The 24,981-nt window shown below is 38.8% G+C and overlaps 1 protein-coding gene and 1 long non-coding RNA gene across 5 annotated transcripts in view; one reads left to right on the forward strand and one right to left on the reverse strand.

Moving 5' to 3' along the window:
* Positions 1-11,988, forward strand: part of KBTBD8 (kelch repeat and BTB (POZ) domain containing 8) — a 13,126-nt gene extending 1,138 nt beyond the window's left edge. The window contains exons 3-5 of one of the 2 annotated variants that reach the window (XM_010854548.1): positions 1-45; positions 4,815-5,929; positions 8,669-11,988. The exon at positions 1-45 is cut by the window's left edge and continues 14 nt beyond it. In XM_010854548.1, coding sequence (XP_010852850.1) covers positions 1-45; positions 4,815-5,929; positions 8,669-9,132 — 1,624 coding nt within the window. In that variant the 3' untranslated portion in view covers positions 9,133-11,988. The remainder of the gene's footprint in view (positions 46-4,814; positions 5,930-8,668) is intronic. The other variant, XM_010854547.1, reaches the window with a different exon arrangement.
* Positions 1-24,981, reverse strand: part of LOC104999087 — a 283,904-nt gene that overhangs the window by 36,545 nt on the left and 222,378 nt on the right. For all 3 annotated transcript variants that reach the window (XR_826542.1, XR_826543.1, XR_826544.1), the window contains one exon: positions 1,000-1,171. This is a non-coding gene — a long non-coding RNA (uncharacterized LOC104999087). Of the gene's footprint in view, positions 1-999; positions 1,172-24,981 lie in introns of those variants that run through there.

A 24,981-nucleotide genomic window follows, 5' to 3' on the forward strand; every position in this document is an offset into this window, starting at 1 on the left:
TTCCTGTCATAGAAACGTTCTTGCTGCAATCAGCCCTTATTTCAGGTATGATGTTGGTGGAAACCTCTATTGATGTCTGCACCGAGTCCCCTTTCTCCTTCAGTACTGCCCACTTCATTTTTATATTGAGATGCAACAATGGATGAAACTAATGTATTTGTTTCCTGAGAATAAATAACAGGCCCTATTTTATTAAGCCCCCCTTTTAAAAAAAACTGACAGATTCTTCTAGAATTCAGATGACTGGTTTTAAGTCAGTAAATATGTTTTTGTTTGTATGTTTCAGAAAAATCTAAAATTGCATTGCCCAATATGGCAGCCACTAGCCACGTGTGGCTAAACTTCACTTATCTAAAATTAAATAAAATGAAAAAAAAAAAAATCAGTTCCTCAGGTACACTAACCACATTTAAAGTGCTCAGTAGCCACATGTAGCTAGTGGTTGCCCCACTGTATAGCCCTGAAACAGAACCTTTCCATCACTGAAAGTTTTATTGAACAGTGCTGATCTGGAATTTGTTCCAGAAATTTATCCAGGATTTCTTTAGTGCATGTTAACTCTTTTAGAATTTAAAAATTAATAGCCTTTTCTTTTAAAAACAAATTGCCCACTTAATGGACTATTTTAATCCCATGATGATAACAGCAGTGAAATAAAAATCGATGAAATACAGTTTCTATGTGTGTTAGGCCCCACACTAATGACTATTTCTGAGATTTCCAGAAGTATTTTAGAGGTCAGTTTTCATTTTCATTTATATTCATCTTTATATATTATAAAACTTTGAAAAGTACAATTTCAAAACTTGAGTCTAAAAAATAATGTCGTACTCTAAGACAAGATCAGTGATAAAGGCAATTTCCTGTTCAAGTTTAACTTTTTTTTGTTTGAAGTACTCACTTTAAGCCTTTTTGTTTTCAAAAATGGTGCATGAATGACTGTGAAATAATTTTCTCAACCACACAGTAAATATATTTTTTACTTTTGAAGGTGCTTACCTTTATAGGGCATATAGCAGTGTAATGTTCCAGACAGTAGTTTCTGGTTCCTCTTTCTCAGAATACTGGGTTAAATATAGTCACTTCAGTTTGATGTTTGTGATGTAACCATTTAGATTTGCATTGGATAGGCCATTGCACTATTAAGAATTAACCATAACAAGGGTGTGACCTGGAAAGAAAAAAGAAGAAACTGGTATACACAAAAGGTATGAAGTATGAAAATTGCTGGTGAGATTCAGTTATCAAGGCTATCCATTAGATATGGTTAGGTCATTTATGTTTATATATGCTACAGTTATGCTTATCAAGCTCTAGGCAAAGCTCATTTTACCTATGTCACTTTATATAATCTTTATAATCCTATTTCTACACTCTTGTTATTCCTATTTTACATGTGAAAAAACTGAGGCTCAAAGAGGTTACGTGAACTGCCTAAATCATCTAACTAGTAAGTGGCAGAGGCTGGATTGGAGTCCAGAGCCAGGCTTCTTAGTCACTGTATATAACTTTTAAGGAACAAGAGTGGGTCCTCTTTAAATTTTAATTTACAGAAGTGTTAACTGTATATTAGATTTAAATAGTAAAAAAAAAAAAATTGAAACTTTAAAGTGAAAATATTTATATCTCAGTGTAATTTTATATTCTGGTTTATATCATTTAAATATCATACTTGCTTAAAATTAGTTTTGAGGACCTGACAAATCTCTTGGAAAGAAGTATGCTACAGTAGATTTCCTTGCTTTCCAAGAAGTTCAGGAAATGCTTGGAAGGCTTTCTAAGCGTAAGACAGGAGAAGTCAAATGAAGGTATTTGGCTAGAAGACTCAAGGATTAGGTTCTTCTCACTTGACTAGAGCTTTTGTACAGAAGTTTCTTGGGCACCAGTGTTGCACCTTATGTGAGATGTAAAAAAATCATACTTAATATTTGCAAATCTTGCATCACTGATGGAAAAAATAGAATAGCTTGCAATCTGCCATGGCTGTTTCCTGATCCCAGAGACTTGTCAGAAATAAAATGTGCAAAAAAAAAAAATAAATAAATAAAATGTGTATAATTATTAGAAACATGCTGCTCAGGATTTTGTGTGAGGAAGTACTCCCACTTGAATTAGAGTTTACATACAGAACATGATAGAACAGAGGGGAACTTGCATGTTACACTGCTGTGTGTGAGGCCAGCGTATTCAAGTCAGTAGAGTAGCTCCCTTGATAAAGGGTTATGTGGTAATGTTCTCCTTTGGGATTTAATCTTTGCATAATGAAGGGCTTTCTTTTTCTTTTTAATTGGGACCTATATAACTGAGTTTTTCAGTACCTGAATTAAAAAACCAGCTCATACATTGGAACATTTAATTTTCAGTCATTTAAGGAGAAAAAAAAGTCTGCAGGATATTACACTTAAATTTTGCATAATAGCAGTAAAATTAGGACTCAAAGGATAGTTAACCCAGGTAACAAGCTGGGTCCAGGTACCCCTGTATACCTCCAATATTACATATTGCATTTTTGAATTAATTTCATGTTTTTGACAAACACATTAAAAGTGATCTGAAAATCTTCCCACTTTTTTTTCATAACATCACTTAATATAGGAGAGGTCTGGATCTGAATAATCAAGTTTATCCCCAGTGTTAGGTCAATATCTTCAACAGACATCTATTAAGCATTCTAGGGCATACCATCCTTTTCTCAAGAGTATTTTTAAAAGAGCTTTTGACCTTTTTATAAGTTTAATTTTAAGAACTTCTTAGAAACATCAAAGGAGGGAGAAGAAAGGCAAATGATGTTTAGCAATGACACCCCACTCCAGTACTCTTGCCTGGAAAATCCCATGGATGGAGGAGCCTGGAAGGCTGAAGTCCATGGGGTTGCTGAGGGTCGGACACAACTGAGCGACTTCACTTTCACTTTTCACTTTCATGCATTGGAGAAGGAAATGGCAACCCACTCCAGTATTCTTGCCTGGAGAATCCCAGGGACGGGCGAGCTTGGTGGGCTTCCCTTTATGGGGTCGCGCGGAGTCGGACACAACTGAAGCAACTTGGCAGCAGCAGCAGCACTTTAAATGGAGAAGGTGATGGCACCCCACTCCAGTACTCTTGCCTGGAAGATCCCATGGATGGAGGAGCCTGGTGGGCTGCAGTCCATGGGGTCGCGAAGAGTCAGACACGACTAAGTGACTTCCCTTTCACTTTTCACTTTCATGCATTGGAGAAGAAAATGGCAGCCCACTCCAGTGTTCTTGCCTGGAAAATCCCAGGGATGGGGGAGCCTGGTGGGCTGCCGTCTATGGGGTCGCACAGAGTCGGACACGACTGAAGTGACTTAGGAGCAGCAGCACTTTAAATAAAAAGCTAGGATTTTGATGTCTTAATGGTTTGGCCAAGAAAGTACCATGCTGTGCTGTGCTTAGTCGGTCATTCTGACTCTGTCCATGGGGATTCTCCAGCAAGAATACAGGAGTGGGTTGCCATGCCCTCCTCCAGGGCATCTTCCCAACCCAAGGATCAAACCCAGGTTCTCCCGCATTGCAGGTGGATTCTTTACCAGCTGAGCCACCAGGGAAGCCCAAGAATACTGGAGTGGGTAACCTATCTCTTCTCCAGGGCATCTTCCCCACCCAGAAATCAAACTGGGGTCTCCTGCATTGCAGGTGGATTCTTTACCAGCTAAACTACTAGGGAAGCGCTGAAAGTACCATAAAAGCACATTAAAAAAGAAAAGGAAAAGAAAGCTTGGTCTCAAAGACAAGAACCTGGAATTTCTGAAAACCAACAAAATCAGATCTGCAACAAATCCATTAATTCTTAAATTCTCTTTAGAAGTAGGCATTTAATTGATATTAACCCTACTCAGATCTTTATTTATGGCCTCCCAGGTGGCTCAGTGTAAAACAATCCCTCTGTGATGCAGGAGACAGGGCTTCAGTCGCTGGGTTGGGAAGATCTCCCAGAGAAGGAAATGGCAACCTACTCCAGTATTCCTGCCTGGGAAATCCCAGGACAGAGGAGCCTGGAGGGCTACAGTCCCTGGGGTCTCAAAGAGTCAGACAAAACTGAGCATCAATGAGGCTAACATTTTTATTATATTTTATAAATAGATAAAACTATGATAACTTTGAGAAAATCAAGTATATTTCTTGATTCTCTCAAGCAAAAATTTTCAAAATATCCAAGGTTAACTGATGAATTGATGTGCTTTATATTCTTTATAATGATTAAGGAAGCATTCAAAGGATAATTATTTTAAAAAGGAGTAGGAAGAAAATAAGAACTTCTGAAGAACATCTTATTTATCTAAGCTAAACATTTTAAAGATACATTTTGGGTACAGGTTGCCTTGTAAATTTCCACTGGGTTATGAGAAGTTTTATTAGACAGTTTCTATATGTTAATGTGTCACACTGATACCCCATAGATATTTGTAAACTTTCTGACTGACGTGGTGATTGAAGTAAGTCCCTAAAGCAACTTGATCAGAAGCCTGGATAGGGCTCCAAGGAAAATAAGATGTCCTGGAATATGCCTTGCCACTTTTCAGTTTGATTTAGTTGGGTATACTCTGCTTTTCTCAGAGTTGGCACAAAGTGGACTGACTGGCCCTGACAATAGGGTTTCTTTGAGATTACCCAGATTAAATCCTTCTGCCAGATGATCAACTTTTATCCCTTTCCTGATAGTCAGGATATCAGGAAACACATTAGGAAATGTTTTTCAGTTTCAAAAAGTGATCCTTGTGATAACTTTTTACAAGCTTGCCACAGTAATTTTTATTTGTAGTGCAGATAAATTCACCACTCTTTCCTTCCTAGATCCATGTTCACTAGCGGCCTTACAGAAAGCACTCAAAAAGAAGTTCGAATTGTTGGTGTTGAAGCCGAGTCGATGGATTTAGTGTTGAACTATGCCTATACCTCCAGAGTTGTTCTGACAGAGGCCAATGTTCAAGCCTTGTTCACTGCAGCTAGCATCTTCCAGATTCCGTCCATCCAAGACCAGTGTGCCAAGTACATGATCAGTCATTTGGACCCACAAAATTCTATCGGGGTCTTCATCTTCGCTGATCATTATGGTCATCAGGAACTTGGAGATCGATCTAAAGAATACATTCGTAAAAAGTTCCTGTGTGTCACCAAAGAACAGGAGTTTCTTCAGCTGACAAAAGACCAACTGATAAGTATCCTAGACAGTGATGATTTAAACGTAGACCGGGAAGAGCATGTTTATGAGAGTATTGTAAGGTGGTTTGAACATGAACAGAATGAAAGAGAAGTGCACCTTCCAGAAATTTTTGCCAAATGCATACGTTTTCCTCTGATGGAAGACACCTTTATAGAGAAAATTCCACCTCAGTTTGCACAGGCTATCGCCAAAAGCTGTGTGGAAAAGGGACCAGCCAGTCCCAATGGCTGTACACAGAGACTTGGAATGACTGCATCGGAAATGATCATATGTTTCGACGCAGCCCACAAACACTCAGGAAAGAAGCAAACAGTGCCTTGTCTAGATATATTCACAGGAAGAGTGTTCAAACTATGCAAACCACCAAATGATCTAAGAGAAGTTGGAATTCTTGTATCACCAGATAATGATATTTACATTGCAGGAGGTTACAGGCCAAGCAGCAGTGAGGTATCCATTGACCACAAGGCAGAAAATGATTTCTGGATGTATGACCATTCCACCAATAGGTGGCTTTCCAAACCTTCCTTGCTTCGAGCCAGAATAGGCTGCAAACTGGTGTACTGCTGTGGTAAGATGTATGCAATTGGAGGGCGTGTCTACGAAGGTGATGGGAGAAACTCACTAAAATCTGTGGAGTGCTATGACAGCAGAGAGAACCGCTGGACTACTGTTTGCGCCATGCCTGTTGCAATGGAGTTTCATAATGCCGTGGAATACAAAGAGAAGATCTATGTTTTACAGGGTAGGTGCCCAAGTGGTTAAAGTATTTCTTGGAATAGTCTGTTCTTTAAGGGACTAGTAAAGAAAAGAAAATTTTCAATCAAAAAAGGCAGGTACTTTCAAGTTCCTAAAAAGATCCTGCAAGTTTTTTATGTTTTTACTGTCTTTTGACATCATGTGACATAAGTATTTTTGAAAACTTTTTTTCCCATAAATAATAGTTCAGCATTTGAGAAAAACTATTTCTGTTCCATTTTTAAGACTTTAACGAGGAAGCAAGTTTGATACATAACTTTTTGCAGTTGAATGATATATAATCAAGGGATGGTGGCAAGTATTCTTCTTATGGAACGTACTGGATTAGTTTAAAAGAGAAAAAAAGAACAAAGCCTCAACTGCAGTTGTACTATTCAGTTGCCAAAGAATTTTGTATGAAGTCTTATGATGGCAAAGGTTATGAAACTCACAAAGAGTTTGAAATCACGCTGTTTAAGATTTTAGTTTCACTGCAGTTGATGTTGTCACCCATAATACAGTGTTTTCAATTTTTTTTTCACTGAAAAATTTTGAGATGCCATCTTTTTAACATAAGATGAGAGGGATGGTAATATACTTAGCTTAAAAATTTTTGTTTAAACAATTGAAGACTGGTACCTTGGTAAAGATACCAGAAAGAAGAACTGAGTAACAGTAAATAAGATACTTGATTCAAGGTTCTCATTTGTGCTAATATTTTCCTTGTGTTTGGTTTCTTATTTTAGTTGCTTGAATGCTGAATACAGTATTGACAATGCCAACATCCTTCTTCTTTTGCATTTCTTAACTGCTTACAGATAAATGCTTTCCTTCACTACTATAAAAAAAAAAAAAAAACAAGGAAAGGGGTGCAAGTTCTGTGTAGATACATATGATTTTTTAGTTTTTTTCCCCACTGTAAGGTTTTTTTTTTAATATTCTTTGCTGTAATCCTTTATTTGACTTATAATTTCTTAGAAATGCCTAAACCCATTTGTTTAAACTTCAGTGTAAAGTTAGTTCTCCAGAGAGAGTAAGGAATACTCTCTCGTGCATTTTAGTTGAATGGAAGCCTGGGATGATGGAAGTTTGTTGGTCTTGCCAAAAAATGGAGTATCTGAATGGATGTAAAAATCTATAAAGAATGGTTAGATAGGGCTTCCTAGGTGGCTCAGGTGGTAAAGAATCTGCCTTTAGTCCTGGAGAGCCAGGTTTGATCCCTGGGTTGGGAAGATCCCCTGGAGAAGGGAATGGCTACACTCCAGTATTCTTGCCTGGAGAATTCCATGACCTGAGGAGCCTGGTGGGCTACAGTCCATGGGGTTGCAAAGAGTTGGACACAACTCAGCGAGTAACACTTTGACTTACATGGTTGGATGGGTTGTATCATCCAATATGATGAAGCTCTCTCTTCATAGATTTTTGGTTTTACTGGCTAAGCAGTTATTTTTTAGTAGAGACAGAATTAATTAGAAGACTCCCAAATGGAATATAAGGTTGTATACTAATTTAAATACTAAAGCAAAGTAACAGTGAATTAACAGAATTTCAGGGTTGGAATGAACATTGTTTAATCAGATTGTATTTTATATAAGACAGATCTGAGGCACTGAGGGTTTTAATTGCCCATTACTGGTTTTAGTTTATTAAAGTCAACTTTAGGTTTAAAAATCAACTTTTAAAATGTATTATCTTTCCTTTTTATAAGAAATTTGTAGCGAGGTAGTACATGGTAAAAAGTGTTCATTCCTGTCTTCTTTATTAAGAATCCTGTTACATTTTAGTCAAGAAGCATAGGGAATATGCAGGCAAAAGCTGAGAGTTTAACAAATTATTTTATGAAAACATATTTTTTCAGCATCACTTTTATTAGGTAGGTAGTTATATTTATTGATATGAGTTAACCTAGTTCAAAACAGTTTTCAAGGGGAAGCTCAATTTAGAAGTAGGTATTTCTGATCTAAACAAAGCCTCTTTATATAAATAAACTTGACGTGAACAGTCAGAAGATCATGCCCGACTGCGAGTGGCTTATTGGAGTACCATTTAATCTGATCATAAAGGGTTCAGATTTTCATATCAAAGACTTTGATTCTTTCAAATCCAAGATTTTAATGTTATAATTAGCCAAGCTCTTGTAAATCTTCACTAGCTTAATTCTTTTAGACAGTTCTACATCGGCAGTGTGACTCAGCACACCTTTTCATTGTCAAAACAGAATGGAAAATGCCTCATAGTCGATTCCATAAATGATGTGCATGTTTTCTATCAGCTTAAGGTCATATTTTCTCCTCTTGATATTTGTCTTTGCCTTATAGCAACACTAAAGTAAACACATTAGTGGCCCATAGACACAAATCTGAACAATTCTATGTACTACCTTATAATTAAATAACTAGCACATAAATTTATCATGGCTTATTCATGATTGAACCTATATTCATATTTTGATCTTACTGGCTAACCATTAGTAATAGTACTTTTTATAAGAGCTAGCTTAAAATCAATTTTCTGAAATACCCAGATATTTGGATAGAGTAAATGAAACCAAGCTCTTAACCCTTATACTGCCATCAAGCCAAAGTAACTTCTCACACTTACCAGTTTGAATGCCCCAAATCAGGTTGATTCTAATATTATGTTGTGCCATGGGATGTAGATGTTTTAAGCTATCTTAAATTTAAATGTTCATATTCTTGTTTTCTTTTCTCTCTCTCTCTCTTTTTTTTTCTTTCTCTTTCTTTAGGAGAGTTTTTCCTCTTCTATGAGCCTCAGAAAGACTACTGGGGTTTCTTAACCCCCATGACTGTGCCTAGAATCCAGGGCTTAGCAGCTGTATACAAGAACTCTATCTACTACATAGCTGGAACCTGTGGAAATCATCAGCGGATGTTTACTGTAGAAGCCTATGATATTGAGCTCAATAAGTGGACTCGTAAGAAGGACTTTCCATGTGATGAGTCCATAAACCCATACCTTAAACTGGTACTTTTCCAGAATAAGCTCCATTTATTTGTTCGAGCTACTCAAGTGACCGTTGAAGAACATGTCTTCAGAACCAGCAGAAAAAATTCCCTTTACCAGTATGATGATATCACTGACCAATGGATGAAAGTGTATGAGACCCCAGATCGCCTCTGGGACCTCGGCCGGCATTTTGAATGTGCTGTTGCTAAACTGTATCCTCAGTGTCTTCAGAAAGTCCTTTAATGAATGGCAGGCCTTAGTGAGCTCGCCGACATCTTGTGCTGGAGGAAACGTAGTCTTTCAGTGATAAGAAATGCTGTCAGTATTTAAGAAAGCTGAAGAGAGTTTACACATGGAGATGGGTGCTGTTTAAGATGAGTGTAGGGAGGGATTTCTTTTCATCCATGTGATGTTTTCATTTCAGTAAGCAAAAGGTAACAAAGTGCAATTATCAGCATTTTTTTTTTTCTGGTATAAAAGTAATCACATCATTCTAGAATTTCGTGATGAATAGTCACTGAGATACCAGACGAATTGACAACTATGCACTCTTAGAAGAGCAGTTGGGGTACTATGGATAAGAGACATCCAAAATAGTTTGATGTGACTTTTTATTTTAAATACGGGTAAAAATTTGAGGCAATATCACTAGGACTTTAGCTGTGACTTCTCTGCTACAGAGACGCACTAACTTAGATCCTCATTCTGAATATGTGTATATTTTGTGTACTGTTTTCACGTGTACTGGATTTAAATGTGTTATTAGTTTGAAGGAAAAACAAATCAGTCTCAGAAAGAGCTTTTAGCTGGATTGTTTTATATTTCCCATGTTAGTTTAAATTAAGCTAAAGTTTTAAAGTAGTTTTGTGTTGACAATTTTTTCAAGTGCTAACACTGTCTCATTTTTTTTTTTTTTTTTGAATCCCGAGAAGGGCTCAAATTCACAGGTGGCTGGTGCTAGAATAAGTTAACTCATGTGTATAGTTAGGTATATTTCAAATGTCTGAGCCTATGCTTACCTTTCAAATTGGTATGTTAGTTTCATGGCCATAGTACTTGACTTGCTGAACTCTTGTGATTTCACAAGATTCTCTGCTTACATGATGGCAAGCTATGGCTAGTTACTGGTCTAACTGGATTCACTCTGAGAATAGTGAGAAGACTATTATCCTCATTTTGCACTAACATGGGCCATTTGTCGCCTAACCTCCTTTCCATCCTTACCTGTCCATTCATTATCGGTACAATGAAAGGTAACTTATTTGTCTTCTGCACAGAGCAGAATGTGAAGTTTTAACTCCTAATTTGAAAATTCTGTTTTCCAGAAACATAAAACTCCTGCAATAGTCTCATTTAATGTCTTTTGCATTACCTATGACAATTAAAACCTCATTTTTAAAAAAGTTTTTGCACTTAACAGTTATGAATAGTTTTTCATTGAAAACCTTTGTTCTAACTGCAGGTGACTGAGAAGGAAAAGTGTGAGTGAATAGAAGCATAGCATTATAGGTACTAAATCATTTTTCATATTTAATTGATTAATTTCTAACAGAAATACTCACAGAGAGGACAAACCAACTCATGTGTTATACCTAAGGCAGATATTTAGATCAGTAACTTATTTTTTACTCTTCCCGGAATAAGTAATAAAGGATATAAGTATAGCCAGAGTCTGTCCTTAACTGGAACATTTTGATTCCCTTAAAGAAAACAAACTGGCACAGTTTGTATTAAAAACTCTTGCACAAATTGTAATGTGATACTGTGAAACAAATCGAAAACATTGCCTCTTTGCATCACATACCTCGTTTTTCGGAAACTTTCCAAACTGCTTGTCATAGCCCTCTACAAGTAGGGAATGTTTCCTGAAGCCGAATTGAAAGTGGACAGCATTTAGAGAATTGACATTTTAAAATCCAGTCTTGGGAAGCTGGGTACATGCTTTCTTCCTGCTGGCCTTGGTAGTGTGTCTATAGTCTCCTTATTGACTGTCAACTAACCAGCTATTTTTTTTTCTTCTCAGTTTTTCTTTCTCTTCGTGCTGTTTTGGGGCTTTTTCTGTGAGCATTTTGAAGCATCTACGCCGTGATGCATTGCCAAGGGGAGGAAAAACCAAACTAAACATTACAAGAGATGTTCCCATAATTTATTTTTGAAAGCTTTGTTGCTTCCTGTGACTTCCTGCCGCTTTTTGACAATCTCCTGTATTTATTTAGAACACTGTGTTACTTGAAAACATGACATTAGAACATTAACAATTTCCATGTGCCATGTGATGTATAGGAGTACAATGTACTGTGGTTAATTCTGCAGTCGATTTATTCTATTGATCTGCACAACAGTTGATCCTCTAACAATTGATCCTATAACCGTTTATACTGAGGGTGTGCTCTAAGGATAGTGTGTCAAAGCCAAGGTTTAGAATTTGCTATGGAAGTATCAATAGAATATATATTGAATTTTGTATGAATAACTATTTGTTTAAATTATATAGCTGGGATATTTTGCCACTTTTCAGATGATTTCAGAAGAGGTTCTAGAAAACTAGGATTAGTAATATGTGTGGGTCTGTGTTTAGATATTTAAGGTACATTTGCTTAGTATGATGAGAATATAAGTAAAAGGCATAATGGGTACTATAGAATTAAAATAGAGGGTGATAGATGCCAGTCCCACTTGAGCTTTGTTTTTGCATTTGAAGAAAGTATGTAGCACTTTCCTATGTATTTTTTATACATTGAAAACTGGATGTGGTATAACTATGTTATAGGAAAGTAGAAATTGTATTATTTTCCATCTTTGTTTTCTGTTATCCTACAAAGTTGATGCTTAAGCATCAAGCTGATTTCACTGGTGCATGAGAGAAAGTGGATGTGATCTTGCAAGGAATCAGATTTTCTACGTGAAACAGTTTAAAATGGCATTCAATGTTCTGTGCTCAGGTATGTAGTTAAGTACTGTAGTCCTTTGGGGGCAAATGTGTAGATATTTTTAAACATTTTGCCATAATTGCACAATTTTTTGCATTTTTACCTGATGGCATTGTTTCTTGTAATAAAACTTTTTCTGACTGACAAGTTCCATTGTCATAAATTGATCTCTGACCTAGCAAATTTGGAAGAATTAAAACTTCGTGAAAAATCATGTAATACCTTTTATCGGGAATCGGAGGAGATTTTCATCTACCAGATGCCTGGTCTCTGGTACAAAATGAACAAGGTAATTCATAAGGCTTGAATAACGCTCTTGAAATTCTGAAGCAAGCGCACTCATCAGTAGCCCCTTTGTTGAGTGGTTCTGCCCTCAACTCTTGGTGTCCCACTCCTCTCTCTCACAATTCATGTCAACCCATCAGGAAATCCTGTTGCCTCTTCCTCAAAATATACCTCAACTCTCACCACATATCTCTTGCACCACTATCACTCTAGTCTAAACTAGCCAACCTTGTCTGCCTTAATGCTGTGCCACTGAGTTGATCTCTCCATCACCTTTGACTCCTTGTAATCTATTCTGTCCACACAGTAGCCAGAGTGTTCCTGTTGAAACATAAGTCAGATTACTTTCTTCTGCTTGGATCGCAGTGGCTCCCCATCTCCCATCATGTGAGAGCCACACCCCTTCCTCCCATGATCCATCCCAACCCTACTCTTGGAACCACATTGCTGTTGCATCTGCTCACTCCATTCCAGCCATGCTGACTGCTGTTCCAAGCCCCTCCAACATCAAGGCCTTTTTCCTTGCTGTGTTTTCTGCTGAGGAAGCCCTGACAACTCACTTATTTCAGTATTAAAACTCCAGACAGGCCTTCCCTGACCACCTTGTGTAAAACACTTCCTTCCAAACTCACCCTCACCCATACCACCAGTCTTTTCCCAATTTATTTTTCATACATCTCCCCCCATTCAAATGTAAGTTCCATGAAGGCAAGGGATTTATTTTATTTCTTGTTCACCTCAGCCCAGCACCTGGAACCTACAAGGCATTCAAAGTTGTAAAAAACAAATTTTCATTTCAGTCTTAGAAAACCCTGAGAAGTGGCAGAACCAGTGCTATCACCTCCGTTTTATCAGATCAGAAACACAAAGCCCAAGTAAATTGCTGAAGGTCGTGTAACTAATGAGCAGCTCACCAGGATTAGAGCCAAGCACTCCACTTTGACTCAATCTAGTTCTGATAGGTGCTCCATTGAAAAGTGAAAGTGAAAGTCACTCAGTCCTGTCTGACTCTTTCCTACCCCACGGACTATACAGTTCATGGAAATCTCTAGGCCAGAATACTAGAGTGGGTAGCCTTTCCCTTCTCCAAGGGATCTTCCCAACCCAGGGATCGATCCCAAGTTTCCCGTGTTGCAGGCAGATTCTTTACCAGCTGAGCTACCAGGGAAGCCCAAGAAGACTGGAGTGGGTAGACTATCCCTTCTCCAGCTGATCTTCCCAACCCAGGAATCGAAACAGGGTCCCCTGCATTGCAGGCAGATTCTTTACCAACTGAGGTATCAGGGAAGCCCTAGGTTCTCCATCGCGTGTTAGTTGTTCAGTCTTGTCCGACTCTTTGTGACCCCATGGATTGCAGCCCGCCAGGCTCCTCCATCCACAGGTTTTTCCAGGCAAGGATACTGGAGTGGGTTGCTATTTCCTTCTAAACAAAACTGATAGAAAAGCAGATGTTCTACATTTTGTGTTTACTGGTTGCCTTTTCTGAGTCCCACCTTTTTTCCAACACTATTATTTAAAATATCTATGTCATGGGATTGCAAAGAGTTGGAGAAAACTTAGAAACTGAACAACAACAACTGTATATTATGACTGTGATTAGCTCTCAACAAGGGAATGGACGAGGTAGGAACACATCTCTGTCACCCCACCTGCACTCCCATAATTATATCATTATGCTTATATACCACTGTGCTGAGTTCTATCCCTCAAACAAGTTGAAAAAAAGAAAAGGCTTGAGAAATATTGATTTAAATTAGAGTGCTGTTACTTTGGTTCTCTGTGAAGTTAAAATCACTTGCCAATTTAAAAACCTTGGCTGTATGACTTTTTTTTAATTGACAAATTATTTGCAAATACAAAAATTAAAAATAAGTGGTCTGGAATCTAACTTCAAAAAGTGAAAGAAAGTGAAAGTGAAGTCGCTCAGTCCTGTCTGACTCTTTGCGATCCCACGGACATGGGATTCTCCAGGCAGGAATACTGGAGTTGGCTGCCATTTCCTTCTCCAGAGGGTCTTCCTGACACAGGGATTGAACCCAGGTCTCCCGCGCTACAAGCAGACTCTTTTCCTGTCTGAGCCACCAGGGGCTCCAAAAGAATGCTGGAAATGACACCTAGTTTTTTGAAGTGAAATTTGGAATTTTATAAAATGGAGTAAGGAAAAAAGTATTTTCCTTCGGTTAATGTATCCCTCAATTGTGCTTTCAAACTGTGGTGTTGGAGAAGACTCTTGAGAGTCCCTTGGACAGCAAGGAGATGCAACCAGTCAGTCCTAAAGGAAATCAACCCTGAATACTCATTGGAAGGACTGATGCTGAAGCTGAAGCTCCAATACTTTGGTCACCTGATATGAACAGCCCACTCATTGGAAAAGACCCTAATGCTGGGAAAGATGGAAGGCAGGAGAAGAACAGGACGTCAGAGGATGAGATGGCTGGATGGCATCATCGATGCAATGGACATGAACTTGGGCAAACTTTGGGAGATGGCGAGGGACAGGGAGGCCTGGTGTGCTGCAGTCCATGGGAGTCTCAAAGAGTCAGACATAACTTGGTAACCTGCTTTAGCCAAGTTTACTTGTGTAGGTTCGTAAGAAAGCTATTCTACACATTTGAACAGGGGAATCAATAGGCCTACCACCCCAGAGAAAGGAAAAAGTGTAGACATTCCATCATAAAGTATATATTTGGAGATTTAAATTGCTAAGCCACAGGCAAAATTTTAATTTATGTAAGTATAAAGTATTTTATGCCTACTGAGAGGAATATAGTTCAGTATGACTTAAGTAACCACAGACACAATATTCTACTTTTAAGTCATGCATTTTAAATCACTCAAATGATAGAAAGTATGTAATAAGCTTCCTACTAGCTACCACCTCTATTATTTAAATCCACTTGCTCAAGAATCCTGCAATTAGGTTTTTTGGATTTCATTGAGATGCCAATCCACTGACCCCAGGACTTTTTCTACTACCCATCATCCCCTACTGGGGACTTTTTCTGAACTTACCCATCTTAAATTCCATAATCTATTCAAAATAATGCCATTTTACATTTCCTCAATTCCTTCTTGTTACTGCTGCCATACTTGCCTGCAAAACCCCAACTCTGAAGATCCCGGCTATGAGCCTCCTCTGTGCTTGGGCCCTGAGTGAAGGAATATTGCTGGAGAAATTCCATATGTTCATACAGACTCTCTTTTGACATGATGGACCTCCCATGGGTTCTCAGCATAATGGAGCAGTTTTTACCTTTTCTCAAACTTCTGTATATATATCTTTTATCCTTCTTGGTTATTAGTTCTCTACTTTTCTTCCTGATGTACTGAGGTGGCAGCCATTATATAGGTGCTCCCCTTTCCTTCCACCATCTGCCTAAATCTTCTCTGCTCACCGTTTTAAAATATGTGAAGGCTTTTTCTACCCATGGTTACTTTGTGCTCTTCACCATCCACTCTCCTAAGTCATCCAAAAATCCCTCTCAGATCATTTGACGAAAACAAAAAATGCACTTTTCTTTACCACTTAGCAAAACAAAAACAAACAACAAATTGTCCTTTAGTCCAGCAGCTCCCTCCACTTAGTGCCCCTACTCTTGGCTTCCATGAAAGCCACAGTTTTGTAATCGGGTTGTTTCTATAAACTTTCTATTTCCCAGCTTTCATTCACTCTTCAAACCACTGCAGTCACTACATTCTCCTCATAACCAAAACTCCCGTCATCAAACTTAATGCTTAACAACATTAAGCTGTATATTCATTTTGCACATTTCTGTCCTTAACTCACTTGACTTCACAGAGGTGTTTGGCACAGCTGACTGCCATCTTCTGAAGCCCTCCTGGGACACCATGCCCTGAAAATTCTTGTTACTCACTTCTCCTTACTGCTGCTGCTGCTAAGTCGCTTCAGTTGTGTCCGACTCTATGCGACCCAATGGACGGCAGCCCACCAGGCTCCCCCGTCCCTCGGATTCTCCAGGCAAGAGCACTGGAATGGGTTGCCATTTCCTTCTCCAATGCATGAAAGTGAAAAGTGAAACCCCCCCTTTACTGGCTCCTTCTCTCCCTGAGTCCTCTTCTGTTTTTTCTTCTCATCTGACCTCACCTATTTCTTCGGCATTGGAATGCTGTATGCATACTGATGACTTTCAAATCTATATTTTCAAACCATATCTCAACTCCTGTCTCGAGGTTCCCATCCGACTGACTACTAGATAGCTCCTGTTCGATTGGTGGACACATCTCAAGCTTTGCATCTTTAAATCCTCCTTTTCTGTTATCCCCTGAAAAGCTCCATCTGCAAAATGTAATTTATACCTGTCCACCCCTCTCCATTTCCACTACTCTCACCTATGCTGAAGCTAGACTTCTACTGCCTGGACCACTATAGCAGGACCTTAACAGTTCTGCCTATTTCAATTTACGCCACATCCTCAGTCTCCATTCCCAGTACAACAGCCGGAGTGATCTCACACAAATGGTGTTTTGTTATTGCCAAGTGTGGAAGGTAGCAATTGCCTGCCATCAGGTGCTACAGAAATGGCCTCTTGCTTACTCCTCCAACCTTATCCAGTGCTACTTTTCTCCTGGCTACCTGTTCTTTAGGTCCAGTGCTATATGTAAAGACCTCGTGTGTGTTTCTCCCATACACACTTGGCACTCACTGTTTCCATGCCTACTGACCTTTATGACTTTCACTTGTCATACAGGTATTCAAGTTACAGGTAGTTACCCTGGAGGAGCGGCTTACAACCAGTTTCTTATGGGAGCTGGTGGATAAAGATCCCAGTTTCTTTCCATAGGTAGGATAAGTGAGGCATGTTCTCCACTGTCTCCTCGAGTTCCCCAATGAGAATGAGCCCTGCTGCTGCTGCTGCTGCTGCTGCTGCTGCTAAGTCGCTTTCAGTCGTGTCCGACTCTGTGCAACCCCACAGACGGCAGCCCACCAGGCTCCCCCATCCCTGGGATTCTCCAGGCAAGAACACTGGAGTGGGTTGCCATTTCCTTCTCCAATGCATGAAAGTGAAAAGTGAAAGTGAAGTCGCTCAGTCGTGTCCGACTCTATCGACCCCATGGACTGCAGTCTACCAGGGTCCTCCGTCCATGGGATTTTCTAGGCAAAAGTACTGGAGTGGGGTGCCATTGCCTTCTCCGAGAATGAGCCCTAGTTGCCCATAATACCTGCTTGATAACTGTGTCTTCTCCCATTCATTTTCTTCCTATCCTACCAATGCTTCTTGGGACTACCTTCTCTCCCCATAACTAACTACCTGCATTCAGATCCTTGTTCTTACACTGAAATCCTGGCTCATGACTGGCTTCTGCAATAACTCAACCTAAGACAGTGGTCATTTTTTCAATACCTCAAGGCACCTATATTATGAGCTTTGTTCATGCTGTCTCCTGCACCTGGAAACTTCTGTCTTCACCTCTGCTCTTTGCAGGACCATTTCCTTCTTATATTTCAAGTCTCAACAAGATCTCGCTAGCCAAATCCTATTGAAGTATTTAAACTTTTGTTTAAAGAAAACAATCCTAACTGAACTAAATGTCCCTGTCACATTAGATCTTACCACCCAAAGTGGTCTATTCCCCCAAGGGCAGAGCCCAGGCGTATTGTCATCCAATATTTGCCCATACCTGGAACAGTGTCTCACATATAATTTTTTTAAAAATTATTTTTAATTGGAGAATAACTGCTTTACAATATTGTAATGGTTTCTGCCATCCATCGACATGCATCAGCCAAAGACATACTTCTCAAGCCCTCCTTCTCAAACCATTCTCCTACCTTCCTTTGCATCCCACCCCACTAGGTTGTCACAGAGCATCAGTTTTGGATTCCCTGCTGTTCCACGTTCAGTCACTAAGTTGTGTCTGACTCTCTGTAGCCCCATGAACTGCAGCATGCCAGGCTTCCCTGTCCTTCACTATCTCCTGGAGTTTGCTCACATTTATGTCCATTGAGTCAGTGATGCTATCTAACCATCTTATCCTCTGCCACCCTCTTCACATTTTGCCTTCAATCTTTTCCGGCATCAGGGTCTTTTCCAAGGAGTTGGCTCTTTACATCAGATGGCCAAAGTTGCAGTTTCAGCTTACACATCAGTCCTACCAATGAATATCCAGGACTTATTTTCTTTAGGATTGACTGGTTTGATTTCCTTGCAGTCTAAGGAACTCTCAAGAGTCTTCTCCAACACCACGGTTGGAAAGCATCAATTTTCAGCACTCAGCCTTCTTTATGGTGCAACTCGCACATCCGTACATGACTACTGGATTCCCTGCATCATACAGCAAATCCCCACTGGCTATTCATTTTACATATTGTATATGTTTCAGTACTGCTCTCCGAAGTCATCCCACCCTTTCCCTCCTCCACTGTGACCATAAGTCTGTTCTTTATGTCTGTGTTTCCTTTGCTGCCCTGTACATAGGTTCATCAGTACCAACTTTCTAGATCCTATATATATTTATTCAAATATATATATGTTATAAATATATATGTTATATATATATATAACATATATGTTTTTAAATAAACTTTTTACTTCAAAATAATTTAAATTTCCAGAAAAACTGAGTAGAACAGAGAGTTCTCATATATCCCACACCCAGTTTCCCTTATTATTAATGTATTAGTAAGCAAATATAGATTCATTCAGTTCAGTTCAGTCACTCAGTCATGTCCGACTCTTTGTGACCCCATGAACCACAGTATGCCAGGCCTCCCTGTCCATTACCAGCTCCCGGAGATTACCCAAACACATGTCCATTGTGTCGGTGATGCCATCCAACCATCTTATCCTCTGTTGTCCCCTTCTCCTCCTGCCCTCAATCTTTCCCAGCATCAGGCTCTTTTCCAGTGAGTCAGATCTCTGCATCATGTGGCCAAAGTATTGGGAGTTTCAGTTTCAACATCAGTCCCTCCAATGAACACCCAGGACTGATCTCCCTTAGGATGGACTGGTTGGATCTCCTTGCAGTCCAAGGGACTCTCAAGAGTCTTCTCCAACACCACAGTTCAAAAGCATCAATTCTTCTGTGTTCAGCTTTCTTTATAGTCCAACTCTCACATCCATACATGACCACTGGAAAAACCACAGCCTTGACTAGATGGACCTTTGTTGGCAAAGTAATGTAATTAACTAAATTCTATACTTCACTAAGAAATTCTTAGTTCTTACATAATCTCCTGTTTATGCTCCAGGACCTCATTAAGGATACATAACATTTAGTTGTCATGTCTCCTCAGGCTCCTTTTGGCTGTGACAGTGTCTCAGAAATTCCTTGTTTTGGATGACTTTGACAGTTTTCAGAGACACTAGTCAGGCATCTTATACAATAGCCCTCAACTGGGATTTGTCTGACGTTTTTCTCATGATTAGACTGAGGTTATGTGGTTGAGGAAGGAAAACCATAGAGGTAAAAGTACTAGTCACATCATCATATTAAGGGTGTTTAGTCTCAGTATGACTTGTCACCACTGATGTTAGCCTTCATCACCTGGCTGAGATAGTGTTTGTTAGGTTACTTCCCTGTAAAGTTATGTCCCCCTCTTTCCTCTGATAGGAAGCCACTGTATGCACTTCCTCCTCAAGGAGTAGAGAGTTATGGCCTCCTTGAAGGCAGATTATCTAAGTAAGTTATTTGGAATTCTACTGTACAGATTTATCACTCTTCCCTGATTTATTTATTTATTCAATTATTTATTTATATTAGTATGGACTCATACTTTGGGCTATTATATATATTTATACTTTGGGATATCATCTACTGCTACTTTATTTTGTGGGTCAAATTGTTCCAGCTCTGGCCACTGGGAGCTCTTTCAGTTGGCTCCTGTGACCTTTGGACATACTCCCATTAGCATATTTTCTTTTTTTATATGTATATATTTTATGAGCTGTTCCTATTTTCTGGTCCTACAAGATGCTCCAGGCTTAAATCATAAGTTTCCTTTCCCAGTCCTGGGATTAGCCATTTCTCCAAAAATCTGTAGTTCTTTTTCACTGGACATCTGGGCACTCGGTGTTCTCATTGCGACTGGAATATCTTTGTGTCTAGACCCTCTTAGCTGACTGAAAAAAAAGTCATGTGTGTGTTCTAAGAGCTTTATAAGCACATATCTAAAAAATTCCTATATGCATTCGTATCAACATGAAGCTAAATTTTAGTTTATACTGTGTCCTACCCTAATGCATTGCTACATGGAAATTCCTAGCCTTCTCTCCCATTCAGTGAGAAGCCTGGCTCCAACCATCTACCATTCATTTACTAAACTGTTCATTTCTACTGTATGCATCCAGTGATTTCAGAAATGATAACCCACACTCCCATGAGAAGCAGCTTTATCAGTGAGAACATGGTGCTTATATATAGTTCTTTCAACTTTACTCTTATAGACTCCATTCATTTCTAGAGTTATTTAGGTCAGCACCTTTCCCTCCCTGGTTTCCCTGGTGGCTCATATGGTAAAGAATCCACCTGCAATACAGGAGATCTGGGTTTGATTCCTGGGTTGGGAAGATCCCTTGGAGAAGGGAACGGCTACCCACTCCAGTATTCTGGCCTGGAGAATCCCATGGACAGAGGACCCTGGCAAGTTACAGTCCATGGGGTCGATATTGTTTCATACAGTTTAAATAATTTATGTGATGATATAGTTTTTCTTTTTCAGCCTATGTTGTGGTGGATTACACTGATTGATTTATAAATGTTAAACCAGACTTGCTGCTGCTGCTGCTAAGTCGCTTCAGTCGTGTTGGACTCTGTGCTACCCCATAGATGGCAGCCCACCAGGCTCCTCCATCCACAGGATTCTTTAGGCAAGAATACTGGAGTGGGTTGCCATTTCCTTCTCCAAACCAGACTTACATACCTAGAATTAAACGTATTTTGTCATTATATATAATCCTTTTTATACATTGTTGTATTTGGTTTGCTAATATTTTTTGAGGATTTTTGTGTCTGGGTTAATGAGAAATATTGGTTAATGTCTTTATTGTGTTTGGTGTGAGGATAATGCTGGAATCATTAAAAGTCATTAAAAGAAGTTTTCCCTCTGATTCTGTTTTCTGAAACAGACGGTGGAAAACTGGTATAATTCCTCCTTTAAAAGTATGGTAGAATTTACAGTCGAAACCATGTGAACCTAACGCTTTATTCTTGGCAAGTTTTTTAAAGAACATTCAATGTCTTAAATAGATATTTGGTTACTCAGGCTATATATTTCTCTTTGAGTGAATTTTGTTCATGTCTTTCAAGAAATTGGTCCTTTTTAAAAAGACGCTTACTCCTTGGAAGGAAAGTTATGACCAACCTAGATAGCATATTCAAAAGCAGAGACATTACTTTGCCAACAAAGGTTTGTCTAGTCAAGGCTATGGTTTTTCCTGTGGTCATGTATGGATGTGAGAGTTGGACTGTGAAGAAGGCTGAGTGCCGAAGAATTGATGCTTTTGAACTGTGGTGTTGGAGAAGACTCTTGAGGGTCCCTTGGACTGCAAGGAGATCCAACCAGTCCATCCTAAAGGAGATCAGCCCTGGGATTTCTTTGGAAGGAATGATGCTAAAGCTGAAACTCCAGTCCTTTGGCCACCTCATGTGAAGAGTTGACTCATTGGAAAAGACTCTGATGCTGGGAGAGATTGGGGGCAGGAGGAGAAGGGGACGACAGAGGATGAGATGGCTGGATGGCATCACTGACTCAATGGACGTGAGTCTGGGTGAACTCTGGGAGTTGGTGATGGACAGGGAGGCCTGGTGTGCTGCAATTCATGGGGTTGCAAAGAGTCAGACACGACTGAGCGACTGATCTGATCTGATCTGATTTACATTATCAAGTTTGTGGGCACAGACTTATTCAGAGTATTCCTTTATTATTCTTCTAATGTCCATGGAATTAGTAGTGATTAACCCTCTTTCATTCCTGGTGTTGGTAATTTGTGTCTTCTTTTTTTCTTGGTTTATTCAGCTTTGGTTACTCTTAGTTTACCCAGCTAGAGGCATCAATTTTATTGTTCTTGTCTAAGAACCAGATTCAGGTTAACCAGTTTCCTTGATTGTTTTGTGGCTTTATCACTGATTTCTGTTCTAAGATTTATTATTTATTTTCTTATCCTGGCTTTAAGCTTTAATTACTCTTCATTCTCTAATTACCTAAGGTGGAAGCTTAGGTTACCGATTTTAGATCTTTCTTCTTTTTCTAGTATATGCACTTGAAGCTATTAATTTTCCTCTAAGCACTACTTTTGTTGCCTTTCACAAATTTCAGTATGTTGTTATTATCACTTTTGTTAGTACAAAATATCTTTATTATGTCTTCGTGGAGAAGGAACACTTTCATAGTTATGTAATTTCTGATAATCTTCCTTGTTCTAGAGACTTCTTCTGTGAAATTAATATAGTCATTCCAGTATTCTTTTACCCAGTGCTAACTTGATATCATCATCTTTCCCCATCCTTTTTAACTATCTGAATCTTTATACACAAATGAGTTTTTTGTAAGCGACTTATACTTAGGACTTGTTTTGATGTCCATTATAAGAAGCTCTAGCTGTTCATTGTATACATAGACCATTCACATTTAATGTGACTATCAATATAGCTAGATTAATATCTACTGTTATTTGTTAGCATTTTGTTATCCTTATTAGTTGTTTCTTCTTTTCGTCTATTTCCCTGCCTTCTCTTCATTTATTCCTTCTCTGACATTGTCCATCTCTTTTTGTAGATCCAAATTCCTGACCTACGTTGTTTAACCAGTTTCTGAAGAACTTTTTACATGGCTTGCTGAGCAAGTGTGTAGGTGATGAATTGCTTCAGATTTTGTTTGTCTGAGGAAACTTCTTTGTTTTTAAGGATAATCTTACTGAATCAAAAATTCTATGTTGCTTTTTATTTGTTGGCTTTTTTTCAACCTTTTAAGTATTGCATAGCTTCCAATGAGAAGTATAATGTAATTCTTATTTTTGTTCCTTTTTAAATAGGGTGTATTTTTCATCTTATCAAAAAGAAAGATTTTCCCTTTCTATTTGGTTTCCTTCAGTTTGAACATGGTATCTCTACATGATGGTTTTTGGTATTTATCTTGGTGTTCTCTGAGCTTCCTAGCTCTGTAAGTTGGTGTCTGTCATTAATTTACAGAAATTCTCAGTCATTGTTAAATGTTTCTTTTTTGCTCCTTTCTCTCTTTCTTCTTCTGGTATTAAAAATATGCTTATGTTACACATTTTGTAACTGCCTAACAGTCTTTGGATGTTCTCTTCCATTGTTTTCATTCTTTTTCTTCTTGTCAGTATGCCAAATTTCTACTGACATATATTCAAGTTCACTGATTGTTTTATCAGACATATCCAGTATACTGATGAGTCCATCAATGGCAATTTTCATTTCTTGTACAGTGTTTTTGACTTCCAGTATTTACTTTTGATTCTTTCTTAGAGTTTCCATCTCTTTGCTTACATTACCCATCTGTTCTTGCCTGTTGTCTGCACTTTTCCATTAGAGCCCTTACATGTTAATCAGTTATTTTAAATTCTCACACCGACCTTTCCAAAATCTTTGACATATCTGAGTCTTGTTCTGATGTTGATTTTTCTCTTCAGATTGTGTTTTTCTTGCCTTATTTTAGCATGCCATAGTTTTTGTGAAAGACAGACATGATGCATTGGGTAACAGGAAATAAGGTAAACAGACCTTTAGTGTGAAGATTTATGTTAAAATGGCTAGGGCTGTATTTAATGACTACTCTAGCTACTGGCATTAGAGGCATCAAATTCCTGTAGCTCCCTTGTTTTGTCTTCTCTCTTTCTGTTGGACTTTTCTAAGTACTTGTCAGAAACAGTTTGTGTCTTGTGGCTCTTTCTGCTATAATTCACTCTTATTATCTACAGTCCTGTTGGTGTGGTGGTATGGGTGAGGGAGAGCACCGTAAAGTTTTATGATTTAATCTCAGTGTTTTAGTGGGCCTGTGTCTTGGGCTGTTACCTTCTGTACTGGTACAGCTTTTTATTTTCTCTTGCCTCATTCCCCCTTCCTTGGTGCAGCGTCCCTAAGCTATTTCCTTAAAGCTCTGATCCCTGTGGACCTGCTCATTCTTTTTCCCCTTAGATGAGATGGAAGGCTAGCTCTTCCTCCAGCTTTTATCAAGCTGTCTCAGAGTATTTTTCCCTGGAGAGGAGGCCTTTGTTGTGGAAAGGCTCTGGGAGTATTTCACAATTATCACCCCTCCTCTCCTGCCACAGCTGCTAGGAAACCTTTCTCAGCTCTTCACTATGAGAACTGGTGCCTGTAGGCAATGTCCACTAAGGTGTAGGGGTCCAGGAGTTTCACACTCTCCTCCTTCTCTACACTCAATTTCCAGCAATTCATCAAAATTACCGTTTTAGCATTCTTATTAGTTGATAGCTCTTGGGATTTCTGGTCTAGGTGAGCAGATCTTGACGACAGCTGTTTGGACTCACCTGCACTCTAGATTTCAGAGTGACTGCCCTGCAACCTAACTTCTCTGGCTGGGCCAAGAAAAGTCATTAATCCTCAGTTGAATAGCTTTTCCTTGTTGTAAGGTTGAGAGTGACAACTTCCAAACTCCTTACATTTCAGTGCTGAATCTGGAAGTCTCTATAATAAGCTTCTATTTATTTACCAAGTGAATGAGTTATTCTTTCCCTCATACATAAGTATTATATAGCCTGTTTTATATGTATATATTTCACAATAAAAAATAAGTTTAAAAGTTAGTCTTTCTTTGTAAACATGTCCATAAACTTAATCACATGTAGGTATCCTTACATGGTCACAGAGTTATTTTTTTTTTCCATTGGAGGCTAATTGCTTTACAATGTGTTGATTTGTGCAGTACAATGCCATGAAT

The sequence above is a fragment of the Bison bison genome, unplaced genomic scaffold (genome assembly GCF_000754665.1).
Source record: "Bison bison bison isolate TAMUID 2011002044 unplaced genomic scaffold, Bison_UMD1.0 scf7180017864343, whole genome shotgun sequence".
Taxonomy (NCBI): Eukaryota; Metazoa; Chordata; class Mammalia; order Artiodactyla; family Bovidae; genus Bison; species Bison bison.